We start from the raw sequence: 19,386 nt of genomic DNA, 5'->3' as shown, positions 1-19,386 counted from the left end.
ATGTTTTCTGTGGTAGCTGAGCAGGATGTGACTTCAGAGGGCACAGAGCATGGAGTTCATGTCAGATTCTGGTGGTCAATATAATATACCTCATTATCAGGGTTATGGCTCCCACTGAACACAACTCCACTCTGCAGCCACCTCTCAACGGTGCACAGCAGTGATCCAGTGTGTATTCCTCTTACGGTGCAGGTCCAGCAGTAAAGGGCGGCACCTTACAAATTTAGTACAGCTGACACATTCCAGCCTTCTTATTCTTCAAAGACCTCAAATTTGTTTCCAGTGGAGGTGATGTTCCACCTCCCTAGAGCCGGTCTGTAATACCTGGGGTCAGCACCCTTAGGTCCTCACCCTTTGCCTGCTCCCAAGCTCACAGTGCACCTGACCCCAGTGTGAGTGCTGGCCACACAGGACGGCAGCTTCATGAATGTTAAATAGCATTAACTAATTTATATTCTAAATGCTCCCTCATTATACCTGGTGATCCCCAAAATCATGTTGCAGATTGTTTAGACATCTGCTTTTCATAAATTACTCAAAACTGACAGTTTGTCAACCGTTTAATTGTCAGGTTGAAGCTTTGTTTTGTGCAGAAATGAAGCGGGAGTGCATTGTTCAAGATCCGTATCAGAACAAGATATCTTTCACTGACAACATAAACGGCTGCTTCAATATGACATATGACTCCATATAGAAACAATGAGTTAGAAAAATAACAAATACATTATTTGGATATGAAGAGATGATGCACTCTGAATAGATACAGATTGCATCCAAATTTTTGTAGTAATTGTTTTCTCCACAGACCTGTCAACAGACACAATTGACCACAAACATCACATACAGTTCTTCTCAGACACAGACATTAACCCTTTGGAACCTGGAGCAACATAATTTTTCTGTTTTTTGCTTTCAGACGCCTTTTACAAGTATTTAAACACTTATACCCTGAGCACATTGGCACCATTTCTCACAAAAACATAGAAAAAAGGCAATGAGCAACTTGGTAATAAATTTTCCACAAATGGCATGAAATTAGTAGATTTGGAAAAATATTTCTAAAATGCGAGAGAAAATGTCAAGGGGAAAAAAGATATGGAGAAAAAGGTCTTTTTTTATGATAATTACATACTTAAATTATCTTACAAAATAATTTTATTTATTTATTTACACTTCTTCCAGGTCATTTCCTTCTTATTTATGCCTCCATGCCAGCATCAAAGGCATTATGTTTTCGGGTTGTCTGTCCATCTGTCTGTACTTACGTACTATAGACTGTATATAAAGATGGACAACATGACAGTGTGAGATGTTACTAAGTGTAACATTTCAATCTGGATCACCCCATGGTGTCTGACTGCAGTATAGGTCATAAAGCCCACACCTCCATGTCAGTGATTGGACACAGGCCAAATTAAAAACTCGTCACATCAAATAAATTTTTCCCAAAGATGGTTTCAGTCATTGAAGGTAGTTCTCATCACCCTAATGTTTGTTCAAGAGATGGTTTTTTTTTTTTACAAATTTGGTTTTAATGAGTTCTCCAAAAAGATGATTTTTCTGCCATGATTGACAGCTGTGACATCCAATCCATGCGCATGCATTCAATTGGGCTGCTCATGATTGGTCAGATGGGTGTTTTGGCAGGAACTCCCCCTATGGCAGCACCCGTATCCCAGATATTTCACCCTCACTTAAGCAAAGCGGTGGAAAGTGGGGGCGCGCTGTCCATCTTTATATACAATCTATGGTACGCACGTCTGGCCCATTCTTGCGAACACGATATCAAATTTAGCACAAACTTCCACTTGGACTCAAGGACAAGATCATCATGACTCATCTGTCAGTTTCTTCAAATTTGGCACAAACATCCAAGAAGGCTAAAGGATGAACTGATTAGATTTTGGTGGACAAAGGTCAAAGGTGACAGTGACCTTGCATTTATCTAATTCTTGTGAACACAGTTTCTTAAAAACACTTTATGGGAATTACTTCAAATTCCTCACAAATATTTGAGTAGTCTTAAGGATAAACTGATTAGATCTTGGTCATCAAAGGTCAAGGTCATCATGGCCTCGCATTTGTTTTATTATGAGAGAGATAGAGATATCTCAAGAACACCTTGAAGAAATTTATTCAGTTTTGACACAAACATTCCCTGAACTCATCAAGCTGATATGGATTTGGTGTAAAGGTCAAGGTCACTGTGACCTTGCATCCATCTCATTTTTGTGAATACAATATCTGAAGATCACCTTGAAGGAGGGTCCTCAATTTTGGCACATCCGAACATTAAACATCTACTCAGTCTCAAGAATAAACTGATTAGAATCTGGTCGTCAAAGGTCAAGGTCATGGTGGTTTTATACAACAAATTTTTGGCCATAACTCAAGAACCACCTTGAAAATGTGCTGATTGTGGAGATATATTTTGTGTGATCTATTCATGTTTTCACAGACATGGATGTAAACTACTTGACTGGTTTGAGGAGGCATACAACCGCGTAGCTGTTTATCAAGTTTAATGATCTTTAGCATAAACTACATTTAAAAATAAAAAAAAAAAAAAAATAAATATATATATATATATATATATATTATATATATATATATATATATATATATATATATATGTATGTATAATTATTTTAAAATAATTTTCTTGTACTTCCGAATTTTTGGATAATTTTTGGGTCATTTCTTCTTTTTTTGTTTGTTAAAGCAATCAAGCCAATTTGCTCAGGTTTCAAAGGGTCAAACGCACTACTACAACTGGCTGTACTCACCATTCTTTACATTGATGGAAGGACCTAAGATACCACACATGTCCACACATACCTTCATTCATTCAATTAATTTTTTTGATGATGGAGTTTAGCCAGAATGCAAACAAACCCAACACACAGAGCTGTAGACTATCAGACATTCAGCAGGTTCATCCAGGATAAAGCTCAGGTAATGTTGAACAGCTGTTATTTTTACTTCCTGGTCAGACATTGAAGTCTGGCACCTTAGTGGCTGGACAGTAGACATGAAGACTAATGAGCTGAAGTCTGGGATTATCTTGGCTTCCTTCCATTACTTTTCACAACCTCCAGTTTCTCACCCACAGTCTAAACACAGGTGTTTTCTCCTGTGTTCCCTAATTGGATCTGTTCTCAGGACTGTGTGGGTGTGTGAAAACTGTGCTTACTGTAATTGGCATCATCTTACTTCTCCTTAGACCTGGTGCATCTGTTAGGGCAGGAAAATCTACACCTCTGTTATTCTTATAAGTCAATACAGCTCGGCAATTTCATATAATTCCCAGCATAGCTCTGCTGAACTTCCATCTGAGTAAACGTCAGGTGCTGGTGTGCTGGCCTATAAGATAAAATCGTGCAATATAGCAGTGATACTGAACTCACAGACCACAGGCCAAATCTGGCCTCCAATAGGGTCCAAATCATTTTCTAATTCACAATGAAAATGGTGTGATTCACATTGGGAATTGTTTTGGAACTTTTATATACATAAGATGCCAGAGTGCATAAAACAGCATCAAAATAGAGCTTGTTTATAAAAATGTGGAGGATCCCCCACATCTCCTGACTGTTCTAAGCTAAACCCCTAATGTCCTAAAATCCTATAAACTTGATTTTGTATTTTTTGAGCTAGAACGTTCATTCAGGGTGTAATTAGAATATGTATACTGTTTGGTTACTCATGTGCACCACACTCTTGGAGCACAGAGTATACTCTGGGCACAGACACACTCAGCAGAACTTCAGGTGCAGTAAAAGTAAAACTTAACTGTTTATGCTGTGTCTAAAAGTTTACTTTCACTCAGCTCCTCAGCAGCTGTCCCTCTCATCCAACAATCCAATCAGCTCTGACTGGATTGACAGATCAGTAATCCACAATGGGATCCATGCTGAGTTCATGGACATGCAAAAATGTCCAAATATAGAGAGGGAACACAGAATGATAAAAAAAAGGGACATACACACATGCAAAAAAAGATTAAAAGAAAAAAAGAGGAAGTTTGCTGACACCCCATCGTCAGCTACAACTACAAAAAGATTTTAATTTCTGGGGAACACTGTCTCTGAACCTCAAGTGCAGGCTCCAACAGGCCAAAGGGCAATTCTGGCATATATCTGATGGACCAGCCCCTCTTGTGAGTCGCATGGCCACCACCAGCAATGCTGGAAAAAAAATGTAGGGGAAAAAAAAGTGCTAATTGATTGTACCTGTGTCATGCATAGTAAAACCTGTGTTGATGAGGTAAATTTCTCTCTGTTTATTGTGCTGTAAGCTGTGAGTCATGTAAATCCTGTTGACATGCAGGTGACCCTCTACTCTACTCGCCTTTTTTGGTTTTCCATTAGGAAAAAGTACCTGGTACCTGGTATCACGTTTTTTGGTACCTGCTTTCCCGGGGTTCCGGACGTTCAGGGGGAGCTCTAAAAAAATGTTCACTTTTGTGTTATAGATTATATATTTTCTTCACATAAAGGTTCCTGAAATAAAAACAATTATAGAAGTAATATGTCAATCTTGTGTGCTTATTCGCTCATTACATTCCATTTCCAAACATCTATCTCTGCGGCCATCCGTGAAGAGATACTGCGGTTAACTTCCTACATTTACGTAGTCACCTGAACTCCTCCTCATCCGACAGAAGGGACAGAGGGAGAGAAGAAATGTTACTGGTGGTGTTAATTGCTTACAGTGGTATTAATAAAATCTTTTTTTCAGTAACCCTGTTATTGACCGCGCGCGCTGCCGCACACTTTGTGCATGTGACATGTTTTAGTAGTGGTGTGCACCGGAAAATGGGGCTCCCCCGGAAAGCCACTGTGTAATTGGAACCCTGTGCATATGTGTGTGTCGCGCTGAAACGTCACAGCAGTGTTGCACGGCGTCGCTATGACGACCAGCTTCACTTAGGCAGTACTATCTTGTCATGGAGAACAACCCCCAGAAAAGTACCCGATGCCAAAGGCAAGTAGAGTAGAGTTGAGTAGAGTAGAACCGGTACCATGTAGTGGAAATGCGACATTAGTTGATATTGTAGGGACGCCTACATATCCCATCATGCTCAGTCCTAGACTGATTACTTTGTAGTTTGCTATAAGTTTTCTGTTTTATACTCCAACACATTAATGTCACTTTTTGTCAGTGTTATGATATATTTGTTCAAAATATTGTAGTTAATGCTTCTTTTAAGTTTTGATTTTTATTGTTTCCTTCAAACATCAGAAACAGCAATACTAAAACGTTTACATAAGAGAAAAAGAAAAAGACTAATACAATTAAATAAGTTGAAACATTAACACAATCCAAATAACCGACAGTACATACTGAAGAAGACACCTACATACATCATTGTGTACATATGTAATATAAGAAGTAAGTGAATGAGAAAAAATAAAACAATATACTACTACTACTAAAAATAACAATAATAAAAACAATAACAACAATAACAATGACGAGTGTATGAGAATTGGCAGGTTGAGTGCCTAATCCGGAAGGCAACTGTTTTCTTCTTTCTGTTATTGTCATTTTGGGTTGAGTTTATCGATGACACCATGAGTGAGTTGGCTGTCATACTTCAACAGCTCAGCTGTATTTTCTAATAAAAATATAAATGTACTCATCCTAACCAGAATAAAGTAGAAAGATATTCACAAACGATCTCTCCCCTCAATATCATCATGTTTACTAATTTGTCTCTTTGGCTTTAATGGATATACTGTTCTGATCTACAGTTTTTGGGACATTGGCTTCATGTTTCAGCCTCGGAGGTTGCTGTTTGGCTTATAGAGATACACTCATGCGTGATGTCATGTTCATTAACTTTCAAGCTTGAATAGGTTATTTGCACATTACATCACGTCAATGTGAAGAACTGCAGATGGGTGTAGAAAGTAATTTTGAGAAGGGAAGCGCCATAAGTATGCCAAAGCTTTGTGCTAACTGTGCTAACTGGTCAAATTGGGAAAAAACAAGCTAATTTTGAGTCCCAAAAATAGTGCCACATGAAGGCGAGAAGTTTAAAAAACTTACAGAGAAACGGCGGCAGACATGGATTAAAAACCTCTGTCTAAAGTCTGGAGGAGTGGAGTTAGACAGTGCTCTTGTATGTTTTGTATGACATTGTTTCAGCGTTGTTTGTGAAAACCTCTGAGAAAGGTTGCGCTAACAGAACAAGGTAAAAAAATAGGAGCTACAGTTAGCCAGCTAGTGAATAGCCTGATGTTAGCGGTTCATCCATCCATGTAAAGTGACTTTATAGTTAAAAATATGAAAAGACAGTGATTCTCAAGCAAACATACTTACACAGGCAAAAACGAGACAGCAGTCATTCAATGCTGATTTTCGATATTGTTGACCCAAACACACACAAAATAGTTACAAGCTTCAAGACTCTTGTATGCCTTCATTTGACTCGCCATGTAGCAGGAGGTCTGCAGGACGAAGTCATTTGTGATATGGATCACCTCTACTCCTGGTAAATCCGTCAACCTGTGTGAAAAATCACTTTTCCATAAAGTGAAGGGATCATATTGCTGTGTTTAGACATTTTGTGATCATAGCTGCTGCATGCAGGTCCATCTAAGGCTTTAAGGAATGCACTTACCTTCATTCCCCATGATTCCCAACCAGTGTTCTTCACTTCCTGCCCGCCATCTGACTTCCGTGTGTCATTGTAGAAGGTCGATAGTAAATTTATGTATTTTTTAAACAAGTTTTTAAAAAAAGTTTAAAAATTAAGCCTCAATTTGTCCTTGATGCTGTTACATCTTTGGAGTTGAAGGATGAGTTTTATGAAATCAACAGCTGTTATAAAAATCCCATCTGGTTGCTTGGACATGTTGCTGCTGATGGCATCATACAAAACCTGCAGTGCATTTTTTGAATTTGCATCGGAGTCTTGTGTCCTGTCGGCTCTGAACAAGGTCCGCCCATCCAGTGCAACAGCCTGATCAAGATGTGCACAGAGCAGTGATGGTGATAATGTGAATGCAAACACGCTGTACATCATGTTCACTGCTGTTTGGACAAACTGTTCCCCCTCAGACTAAGAAACATATAGATGTCAGAGGGGAGGTGCATAGCAGTGGACAGTGAGGGCTACATGGATAATGTGTAAGAAACACATAGTTCAAACTCAATAAGGAACATAGAGTCTTTTCTCAGTTTTTTTCCAGTCAGCCAAGAGAGGAGAGCGACATGGTTGGAAGCTGGACAAATATAATCTGATATATAAATAGTCTAACCAGGACACACACACACACACACACACACACACACACACACACACACAGAGAGTCTAGGGAACAAACATCGCTTTGACTGTCTACCTAAACTCAGTGAGGCAGCCGCCGGTGCAGCTGATGAATTTACCTGGTGTGTCATACTGCAGAGAGGATTTAGGAAGGCAAACAGAAATTAGTCAGGAATACCCACAAAGTGAAGAGGAGAGGGGAGAGCGAGGGGATTAATGAGGGATAGTCAGGCTTTGATATCGCTGATGTTTTGAGCCGGCGTGTGCTCCCTGAAAGCCCTTTGTTTAGCCTTTATTGCCAGTCGCCATCTGTTATGATCCAGTTGCCAGATTGCCCACAGCAACATCATCAATCCCCCTCTTTCAGCTTTTGATCTGTTAAAGTAAAATACGGCTATTCCTGTCACTGTGCTCACCAAGTCAAAATCAGATATATGTTGTGACGGATTGTGCTTCCCGTGTGCCCCTCAGGCTTCTCTGTTGTCATGTTGGCTACTTCCCACTCCTCAAAGGAAGTAATGACCTGTCCTTGCCTCAGTGCCTCTCCAAAATAGACCGCCACACACATGGAGATGAGGACATATCAGGCACACTGAGGCTTAAGTGACACACTTCACTGCATATAATAATTATACTAAGCAACATATTCAGAACTCAGTGTATAATAATAATAATCATAACTGCAGTCGCTGTCTTACTTCTGATGTTTTGTTGAAAAGTGCGTCAGTGACTGTGTTTAAAAGCAGGTCTGCACCGTGATGTTACCCAGAGACGCCTGCACTAACACGCCGCAGTGTGCTCTGTGATCCCTGCATATTTATAGCTGAACCTTTCAAAGGTTGATTTTCTCTTTAACATTCATCTGGTGTTTCTCTTCTCTCTTCTCTTTATTCATTCACCTCTCACCTGTTCCTTCCTTCCCTTCATTTCCCTCATTAAATTCTATCCGCCCGTCCTCCTCACCTCCCCGCGTCCCTTTTTGCTGACACCTCATCTCCGTCACTCTCCACCAGGCCGGGCCAGTCTGCATGGCAAGTCCTCCCTGCGGATAGAGAATGTGCGTTCAGACGACCAGGGCTGGTATGAGTGTAAGGTGCTGATGTTGGAGCAGCAGTATGACACCTTCCACAACGGCAGCTGGGTGCATCTAACCGTCAACGGTAAGAACCACCAGCATGCTCTACTCATACTGTTTTTTCTGTGCAGGAGACAGTGGTGGAGAAACACTTCTGTAAACTGTACACATGTGGACTGATGCATTGTTACACAGGTATATTGATTATTGGTGTCTTTAATATTAATGTTAGCAACTAGGGGTGTAAATCACTGGTTTCATATATATACGATATCGATACTTTGGACAGCGATACAATATTTGCTGGTATCACAAAGTCTGCCACGATACGAATTTGTTTTGATTCAGTTTAGGGGCCTGCGATCACTACAAGCCAATATTGTATACTCATTTAAGACAGTCAGTTACAAAGGAAGCTGCCACCCATTTTTTATTTTTGCCAGAAAAGATAAAAACATACACATAATTGGAAATAACTAAGACTTGTTTATCTGTTTGAAAATGCTTTATGGAAAAAAGGTTTCAATTTATCTCAAACTAAAAACTTTTTAGCGAGAAACAGGAGTTATTTTGAAATTAATGTGTATCCAGTTAGATTTTATATTTACTATTTCAGTTTGTGTAATTTGAGGGTTAATGGAAACCTGCCTGTTGTCCAGAAACCAAAAGATCAACTGTTCCCTATATTTAAGTCCAGAGCATCCTTGACACTGATTATTGGTCATTGCTTGTGGTGTCTCACTGGCTTCATGGTAGCTGTATCCAACTACAAGATGATCAAAGTTGTCCCTGAGCAGTCCTCTATGCTCTGTCACTGATAGTATTTCTGGAGAGGAGCAGCAGACAAACACCTGGGTGTCAAATAAGGAACTCACACAAGTGAAAACACGCACGCATGCACGCACATGCACACACACACACACACACACACACACACACACACGCAGGGCTGTCTCATACCAGCTACTGCATGAATGCTCTCGCCTTTACTTGGTAGATCAAGCATTCATAGAGACACTTAATCAGACAGCGTGTGATGATGCTGGTTGCTGTGGTAACAGACAAACCAGATACGGTCTTGTGCTGCCCCCCCCCCGCCTTTATGGTCACGGCACATTAGCTCAATTTCATCAGTGTTGCTCTGGTTGTGTTTGACTTCCCCTTCGCTCTTCTCTCTCTCCCAGAAATGTTTAAAGGCCTTCGGCTTCCTGCTCTGCCTCTTTTCTCTCTCTGTCTTCATGTCCATCACTCCACTGCTGTCCTTTAGTGTCATGTTGCCGCATCAGATGAGAGCCACGGTACTTTTATCAGTCAGACACTCAGTGGTGTTGAATGGGACACAGCTGGCTTGTTACTAGTTTCTCCAAAATGCTAACTTTGGTCAGAGATTTGCTGAAAAGGGAAGGATTTTTATGTTGACTCTGATGGGAATAAAATGAGACTGGAGTTTGTCAGTATATCATTCAAAATCATTTTTAGTGTATGAAATAATGAGGTAATGAAAAATGTATTTTAACAAATCCCAAAATGCTTAGAGCTTTTGGCAAGTGGAGTCAAATCACAAACTGCAGGTAAAGATGGGTATGAGGAAAAACTCTGTTCGTCCATACACCTGTCTGTCTGTCTGTCTGTCTGCAAACATTTTTCTAAGTGATGGGTTTCCCAACCAATCTGAAAATGCACATGGCCTTTGAGAATTGCATTAGGTAGAGACTGACGAAGCCCTTTCTCTCATTCACCTACTTTCCTTGCCAGTTTTGTATGCAAATACTATATAAATTACATTTACTTGCTTTTTTCTGCCCGTGGAGTCAATGAGTAAAACCGGGAAAGCGCCACTCTGCCATTGCAACCCACACTGTGGCCGAAGGTGGAATTGCATCTTGAATGACAGAAATAAAACACTACTTTTTCATTCTTTCACAGCGGTTATAATCAATGTTACAGAACAGATTTTTTTTGGACTGTTTATTTGCATTTTTTGCAAGCTGTACACCAACATATAGGTCTGTGGTGTGCATGAGGTTGTGGCAGGCACATCCACTGGGTAGGAGGTCAAAATGAGAACAAACTTAAAGTATACCAACAACATTGAAAGCCAGCTTGGTTCAAAAATAGCAGCCTATAACATGGCACTGTATGTGTAGTGGATGCAGCCTCTCAAAAAGAAGATGGTGCAACATGTGAGTTTCTTCATCTTTACTGATTGGTGCACTGAATATTTAAAGCTATAAAGACAGCTAATGGGGGTGAAGTAGTGACCAGTCAACACAAATGGCAATGCCAGCCATACTTAGCATCCTGGCTTTTTAACAGTGATGGTGGGCTAGCCTAAAATGTGCCCTTTCTGATGCAAGCCAAAAAGCTTTCACATACTGTATTCCTCCTTTATCGTCAAATTTTACTCATCTCCAAGGAGATGGAGGTTCACATAGAGGGCAGGAGGTGGCATGGGAGCGTCCTGTGTGACAGCAGCTGAGGTTTACAGAATTGTCCTGATTCACTTACAAGTGAGGAGAGGGTGCTGAAGCACAGGAAGATTGCTCTGTGAAACGCTCACTGAAATAAAGGTCCTTTGATGGAGAGACATGAGGCAGTGAAGCGGAGGCAGGGTCAGCAGGCCCCGGGCTCTGGGGAGTCCCTGCCGCTTCACTGTTTGCTGATGTCATCTGTATGAGGCTCCACAGGAGGAAACCCTCACCTCCTCTCAGCTGGTAGGAAGGAGCAGTTCATGTTATCCAGTCTGTGATGGCAGCAGTTTTCTGCAGCATAGCTGATGGATGAGTGTGACAAAGTCAATGATCTGTGTCTGTAACCACTCATGGAGTCACCAAAGCACAGATCATAAAAGTGCATATCTTTTATGCACCACAGACATCTAAATGTTTTGGTCAAGGTCATGTTAAATATGAAATTTATAAGAATTACACTTAAAGTGTAATATTTAGCGGCATCTGTTTGCATAAATTGGATTTTATATTCCTGACAGTGTTTTTATTAGTTAAAATCACCTGATAATAGAATCGCTGTGTTTTTCATACCTTAGAACGGAGGTGTCCAAACTTTTTTGAATGGGGGCAGGATTAGATCATGTGAGAATGCCTGGGGGCAGCTGCTTCTCACATCATGGGTTTTATTTTTTTTTAAATCCTGTAAATATGAGACAAACACAGCTGTGACATATTTCAGTGAAAATGAGTTTGCTGTCTTCCTCCTGTAGGGCTCTGTTTTTGCAAGAATCTGGCAATAGATTACATACCACAACACAGGTAATGATTCAATATTTCAGGATATATCGCAATACTGTAGGCGATGATGATATTGTGGGTTTTTGAACTCTAATTTTAAGGAAAACTGTCATAAAGACTACTCCATCATATGCATAAATTTGACAAGTTTACTTTATTAATGCAATGAGAACAATAGGATCTGTATTACAGCCCCTGTAACATGCTATGTTGTTAGGTTGGAAAGGCAGAGTCATGTGACTGAAGATAAATTACAGCACTGCCAGTCAGGACGTTAAAATGTATTGATTTTAAAAAACACTCTTTGACAATACATAAAATCATGATACTCATGTACATTAATATTTTATTACACTCCTACTTTGTTGTGGCTATGTCTTCTGTTAAGTTACTGTTCATTTGCGTGTTTGTTGTCTGTTCATGAAAACACATCTGGTCCAGCTGTGTAGTTCCTAGTTGTGCATGTCTGCAGACTGTGTGATCATCCTGCCAACTTGAGGTGAAAAAATGCAAATTGATCTGGCTTTTCAACCAATAATGTGTGGATGATAAGGACGATTAAAAATCAGTCCAAGGGCCACGATTGACTTTGGACATGCCTTCTTTAGAATGTCCTGTTAATATCTACATATGGAGGCAAGTCCTCTTTGTTTCTACAGTAGCCCAGAGCGGACAAATCAAACACTGGCTCTAGATAAGGAAATTCATGTTTTTGCGTGCTTTGTCATTTTATCTCTTTACATGTATCTTTGTATCATATATTATCATATATTCATCTGGTTACAATCTGCAACCTCAATGCTAAATGCTGCATAATCCTACATAGTAGACCTTTAAGAATGCTTCAAGCAGCTCCCCTCTGCTGTGTGACTGTGTTTAACATTATAAGTGTATTGTTCTGCATTTTAACATATCAAGGCTGTCAACTCTCACGCTCCTGGCGTGTGACACACGCTTTCACTGTCAGTCTCATGCTCTCATGACACCAAAGCAAATCTCATGCCAAAACACTGCCACAGCAGAGGTGTTGAACAATCATGTAATGCAGTGAAGGACTGACTGTAGAATACAAGTGATTATTTGACAACCGAGCTGCGTTTCATTATCACAGATCAAACAGCTGATTGCCCGACAGTGCAGCGCAGTTAGAGACAAACAGAGCTGAGCTTCTCCTCAAAGCACCAAAGTGTCTAAATGAACCAACAGACAAATATTCAGAGGTGGAAAGTGACTTCTTTAGATTAACACAGACTTCACTGTGTTAGTTTCAGGTTCAGTCAGAGTTTGGATGGAAGTATTTAAAGCGCATCGCTGTGTGTCTCATCCAGCAGCCCGCACCGAGGACTCAGTATTATTACCAGGGGCAGACGTAGTGATCTGGGGTTAAATTGGAAAATTACCTTGGTTGTACTGTTCAGTGCACAATAGTCTTAAAATACAAAATGAAAAAGAATCGTGATAAAATTGTGATCATGATCCTGCCTTAAAAAAATGTTGATATTATATTTTTGCCATATCGCCCACCCCTAGATACGGTGGGTTTAAAAGTCTGCATTTTGTTACCTTTGTAGCAGCTGCTACTGTTATCCATAGATCTTATCAGCTCAGACCCCCCCACCCGTGTCATTCTAATTCTGTGGGAAACACTGAAGAGTATAATACGTTTACTTTTGACTCTTAAGTTTGCAGGAGTTTGCGGGCCCAGGTTAGTCAGGTGGTTGACTGAGCATGAACATGCACATTTTTTGGACCACAGAATTGAGAAGGTGAATGGTCAAGCCTTAAGAGCCCATGATCAGTGTGAAATAGAGCTGAAAGAAAGTTTATAAAGTTATATTTTGGCTGGACTTATATGGGGTTTAATTTGATCTATGAGATGTCATCTAAGTTAGATGAATCCACCCAAGCTTCACATCCTCACACCCGAGTTTTTGGTGATATGGTTAATAACAGTGCAGGCAGGCTGAAGATAGTGTGCAGTCACAGAGAACCAGTTGTTGCTTACAAGGATGCTCAACTTGCTTGGTTTGGAGGCCACTTTTGTAAGATGACAGGGGGCCGGGACCAGATGCAGCAGCCCCATGCATTTTTCTAGGATTTTAGGACATTTTAAGGATGTTTCTCAGATTTCAGTTTAATTTTAAGACATTTCTCAGCACATCTCTAGGGTTTTATGACATTTTCCAGATTTTAGGATGTTTCTAAGATTTTAGGACATTTCTCGGATTTTAGGACATTTCTCGGATTTGAGTATGTATTTAGGATTTCAGGACATTTCTAGGATTTAGCATGTTCAGAAGTAATTTTAACGTTTCTAGGATTTAGTACAAAAACAATTCCTAGTGTGGTGTATTCTTTATTGTGAATTAGAAAATGATTGAGAGGGGCCACCTGGCACCCTGTCAGGGACCAGATTTGGCCTGTGGGCCGTAAGTTGAGTGTCCATGTTTTACAGTCTTTAGTGGTTTAGCTGCACTACCTGTGACTCCCGTCATTCAGTTAATACCTACCTCTCATCTCCTGGGCATTAGTAGTATGCATGTCTTTCCAGCACTATGTTAAAGTGTGGTTAATATTTTTTGACTTGCAGTGAAGGAATCTTTAAGGTTCAGGGCCCTGCTGCATACCCATGCTGCATGCTTCAGCACTGCTGCTATTTATAGACCCCCATTTGCAATCCACCTCTCCCTATCATTGTCAAACATCAGTGGTTGTCAGTGATTACTCCAAGCACTTTAGCTCTCAGCCTTGTTGGCATTGAAGAGTAAGCGATGCATATAGATTTCTGGTGAGATGCATATAGATTGTGGGTGAGAGTGCTATATCGCGCTGATGCTTTTCCTCTACAAATTGACACCTTTGCTTCATTCCTGTGAACTTATATCACCCTCAGACTCCTTCCGGACAGAGCGTGAGTGGAGAGTAGAGTAGAGCAGAGAGCTTGAATAAGAGGAATACCAGGCCATTTATTGCATGGAATGAGGTTGTAACTCTTACTCTTAATTTTTTTGTATTCAAGCTATTGCTTTTGTTAGACATATGCAGTTTTTACCCACTAAGTGGTTTAGAGAATGGATATATGGATTCATGGATGGATGAAGAGGATGCTGTGACTTCACACAGTCCTATGAGCAGTATCCCAGTTTCTGGCTTCTTGAGGCATTGCCCTCTCCTTTTTTTCACCTTCTAAAATGATTTAGACTCCCACTGTTTTCCTCGCTCTCCCTCACAGATCAGGCCCCAATCCAACATGAGGTGAAGAAGCAAGGTTCATATCTCCCAGGGTTCAACTGCTCCCCTTAAAATAGCTTCAGCACATCCTGCTGCTTACTATCCCTGTGTTTTGCAGCACAACTCTGCAGTGCCTGCATGCTGCAATAGAGCCTCTCTCTCTCCTTCCTCTCTGCTGCTGTCTTTCTTTCTTGATTTCTTTGCTGGTGTCTTTATTCATTATTCTCTTCCTCTCTCTCTTATAAGCAGTTTGGCACTTGCACACACACACACACACACACACACACACACACACACACACACACACACACGCACACACACACACACACACGCACACACACACACACACACACACTTCCAGCACAGGTTTAGGTCACTGAGTAAAAGGGGATAAAAATGTCACTGTGTCCCCTCCTTTTCATGGTCTAAAAATGGATTTACATTTGACCACTGGCCACAGCTTATCCTATATATTGTGGGGATAACAAGCAGAATGGAGTGTCCAAACCCCCAAGACAAAATGCTGCGTGAAGAGAATGATCAAAATCTAAGGTTAAGGCACCTGTTTTTCTAAATAGAAAAGGATTTTACATGTAGATGTAGAACACAGTGGACCCAGAATCATATTTGGCCCTATGCATTGTGTCGGCCTTACTTCCTCTTGCTTGATATTTGGGGTGGCCTGTTGTGAGTGACTGTGGTGACACTAAAGAAGTGTATCATGTAGAGACTGAGCTCTGGAGGTGCTTTCTATGCACTACGTACAATAAGTTTAATCGAATGAGGAGTGCCTGTATCAATTGAAAAACGTACCTTCAGGATGTCTAAATACTCTTGTATACCATTATACTGTGATACCAGCAAACAAACTATATGACATAGAAGTATGTCACTGAAATGGAGAGAATATCAGTCTGCCAATTAAAACTACAGTGACATCGATAATGATCACCTTGTTTTGGAGAACAGGTGCCATGGCAGGCTGTTCTCATGTACTGTTTGTGTATTTATCCACAAAAAATAATGCACCAGAATTAGTAAATATTCCACATAAATAGTATAGATAATTTGTATACAACCCACAGAATCTGGAGGGCTGCATCATGTGACCAATACACATAAGGGTGTCAAGAAAGAAGTAGTATTAAGAGGGAAAGTTTGCGTACAGAGCTTGGGGTGGTGATTTGGTCAAACAAACACAGGACTTTGTGCCCCGTGAACCAAGTGAACTTTTAGGTAGAGTACGTCATCACTATGTTTCTTTTCCTAAATGTAACTTGAGTGACTTTATGTTAAGTATGTAACTTTGCTTTTTCCTAAACTTAACTGAACCTAGGTACATTCAGCTTAAGTAGGTAATGGGATTACACCATTTGTGGGGGGCTGTTTAGCAGATACACAAACTCTGTGTTTCCCACAAACTCAGAATCTATGTGTGGCGACAGTAAAGTTAACATTTATTAGAAATTTGTGGGCATATATCCCTTTTTTTTTTAAATAATTCTTTGCCCCTTTTGCATCCATGAACACAGTGCAGACAAAACTTATGAGTCATTTATACCCTTCAGCAGGGTGGATAATTGATGAGTTGATCTGGTCAGAACTGATCAGATTGCTGGATGAGAAAAGAAGCAGAGTGCAGAGTGAGTGAATGCAAACTTTGAGACCCAGCACAAGGAGCGGTTAAGATTCACTTTCATGTGCCTGGTGTTCTGCAATGACAATAACAAGCTGGTTTAAACAGCAGGCTCGGTGCTCCGAGAGTGTGGTGCAGTGAATCACAGCATGGTATATATATTTCAATAGTGCAATTATGATGGCAGATGTTTTGTTGTGTGTGGGAAACCCTGTCTGCCTATCACAAGACTTTTGCCATTTTTCCATAGTTTGTGCCATGCCACTACATACAGACATGATCATTCAGTGCCTCCTCACAGCAGGGAATAGCCACATCAAGGCTGCACCTTTGTGGTGTTACGTGCTAGCATTGCAGACAGTGACCAGTCTGTGAACCAATGGGCCCCTGCCCTGAGAAAAGTGTGCCCTGCAACACTTCCTGGTTACCCTGCCACCTAACATGACTCTCTATTGTCTATTTGCTATCAGGCTCTTAGGCCATGTTTAGACGAGAATGGCCCTAATAAAAACAGAGAAGTCTTTCCTGTGCGTTTAAAAAAAACCTCATTCATATGTTAACATTGTGAGAATGATCATCATGTACACGGATCTGCAAAAACAACTGAAGAAGCTGTAGTATGCACGCCTGGAGAGTAGTTGGCGGTGTAACATTGTAATGACACACCACAAAAGAACACTACCCGCCTTTGCATTTAGCGGTGAGTATAAGCTAACAAGAAGACAATGGTGAATGCACGCACAAGAACTGACAGCATTGATAAACTCAGTAGAGTCAGCAGCAAAAACACAGCTCTGTAGTCTGTCATTGATGTTATTGTTGTCCTCCTACCTGTGCATGGCTATTAGTCTAAAATGTAATGTGCATGTGTGAAGTGCTGCTGTGGTGTCACCATTCTTCATATGATCTTGCCAATTAGTTTCAATAGTCTGTGTTTTCAAATGCTGTTGGTGTGTGAATGGAAGAACAAATTGCAACAGAAGTTTAATGTTTCATGCAAGAACTGCTGCTGTGTAGACAGCCCCTTAGTTTTGAAACTGGAGTTGGGGTCTTTGGTGATGCAAAAAGCAAGTATAATGTTGCCATGGAGTCATTGAGTAAACAATTCAAGCCTGTTTTTTTTTTTTTGCCTTTATTTGTTTAGATTTTGGCACCATTAAACATTGGCACATTGGCTTTTACCAATATTTGTTTTGTAAAGTACCCATGGACATACAAACAACCACCACTGGATTATTTTAAAACTACATAAAACTTAGATGTGATGATTCAAAGTTCTGCAGTTATAGGGAGCGTCTTTTTTAAAAATTTTTTGCTAACTTAGATAGCAGGGATATTTCTAAAAACTTGTCTATACAACAAGACATGGACATAAACAGTGAATCACATTTGAGCATTGCAACAAGGACATATACAAGCAGTGGAGAGGTGAAGAGCTGCATTACAGGCTCTTACTGTTGGTCATTCAAACCAACACACCTCCAACAGCTCATCAATGCATTTTACCGTACCATGCTGTACTGCGGAAAAACACTGCATGTGAGCAGGGCTTGAACTGTGGTTGGTCAAAGTTCAGCTTAGCATGAATATTCTCAGCCCTGTTAAAAAATGACTGAATGGAATGCTAACACCTATTTGACTATTTGCCAGTCCAACATTGTGTATCAACAGAGACAAATCAGATCAATGGGTTACTGAAAAGGAAATTACAAAGTCATGATCTCGACTCTCAAGATAAGTCATGCAGCCTCCTACAGTAGGCAGGTTTTCATTCACCCTGAAACTGCACAAACTGAAAGTTGAAATGAAAAAATAAGCCTAATTGTAACACATCAATTTAGAAAAAAACTCCCATTTATTGCAAAAAAGTTTTTACCCTTGCATAAGGTGGTATTTCAGGTGATTCAAAAAAGCCATATTTCACAAAACTGCAATGGAAACACTTTTTTGGCTTCAATAGGTCATATAATGCTATGGTTGTTGGTAGGAGCTGGCTCCCTCATGATGCAGCAGGCGCTACAAGAGGTGTTACTGCATACATAACTCTTCAAAAGTTGAGTTGATCATCCATAAGTTTTGAATCCACAATTCCTCTGTGAAATCGTGGACTATCACCTCCCAGAATTCCTCATACGTGACAGCTCCTACATATAAAGGGCTCGCCTTTCCATTATGGCTCCATAACACGCCTATGTGGCCTTGGATTGGAAATAACAGCTAGTGTGGTGGCTGCGATAGAAATAAAGCTGCTAATGTTTTGAACATCCATCACCATGCCTCTTTGAATGATATTGCAAGAGAAGTCACATAACCCTCGCAATTGTGTTTTATCGACATTTTAAAAATATTTATTTAAAAAGATGAATAAATGAGTAGCTCAGCAATGCATTAGCCAGCTAGTGGCAAAATTCATACTTAAACTTTCACAACATCATTTTTGCCCATTATTTATCTTTTCACTTTGATTAAATAACAACACAGCATCTGAATGCAGCGCTTTGGGAAAGCTGGCTATCAATTATTAGGAGTCAAAGTGCCCTTGAATGCAGCACAGAGGAGAGTTATATAAATAGTCCCTGCTCACTACTGCAGTTCACATGACAATAATGTAACTTTGGCAAATGGCAAAGTATAATATTTTACAGTAAAAAGTTCCTGTCCAATATTGAGCCTAGCCTTTACAAAAAAGAAGATATTGATATTTTTATATTTGTTGTTTGCTGATCTTTATCAGTCTTTGAAATTTATTTTTTTACCCCCCAACAACTGCAGATAAATTCCAACATTTTCAGTTTTGTCTTTTTTTCTAGAAATATTAAATGAATGAAGATTATTGATTGTTTGTTTCTTAGATGTTGGTCTGATGCTCTTATCGTCACCATCTCAGTGGCAAAGCACATGGTGTGAAATTAGCACTATG

General features: G+C 40.1%; 1 protein-coding gene across 1 annotated transcript in view; it reads left to right on the top strand.

The window, feature by feature from the left end:
- Positions 1–19,386, top strand: part of LOC121952593 (protein turtle homolog B-like) — a 184,112-nt gene that overhangs the window by 57,130 nt on the left and 107,596 nt on the right. Inside the window, exon 3 of the mRNA XM_042499364.1 lies at positions 8,290–8,436. Within this exon, the coding sequence (XP_042355298.1) occupies positions 8,290–8,436 (147 nt within the window). The remainder of the gene's footprint in view (positions 1–8,289; positions 8,437–19,386) is intronic.

Source organism: Plectropomus leopardus, chromosome 13, assembly GCF_008729295.1.
Source record: "Plectropomus leopardus isolate mb chromosome 13, YSFRI_Pleo_2.0, whole genome shotgun sequence".
NCBI lineage: Eukaryota > Metazoa > Chordata > Actinopteri > Perciformes > Serranidae > Plectropomus > Plectropomus leopardus.
Note: the sequence above shows the minus strand (reverse complement) of the source record. Positions and strands in the feature narration are given on the sequence as shown.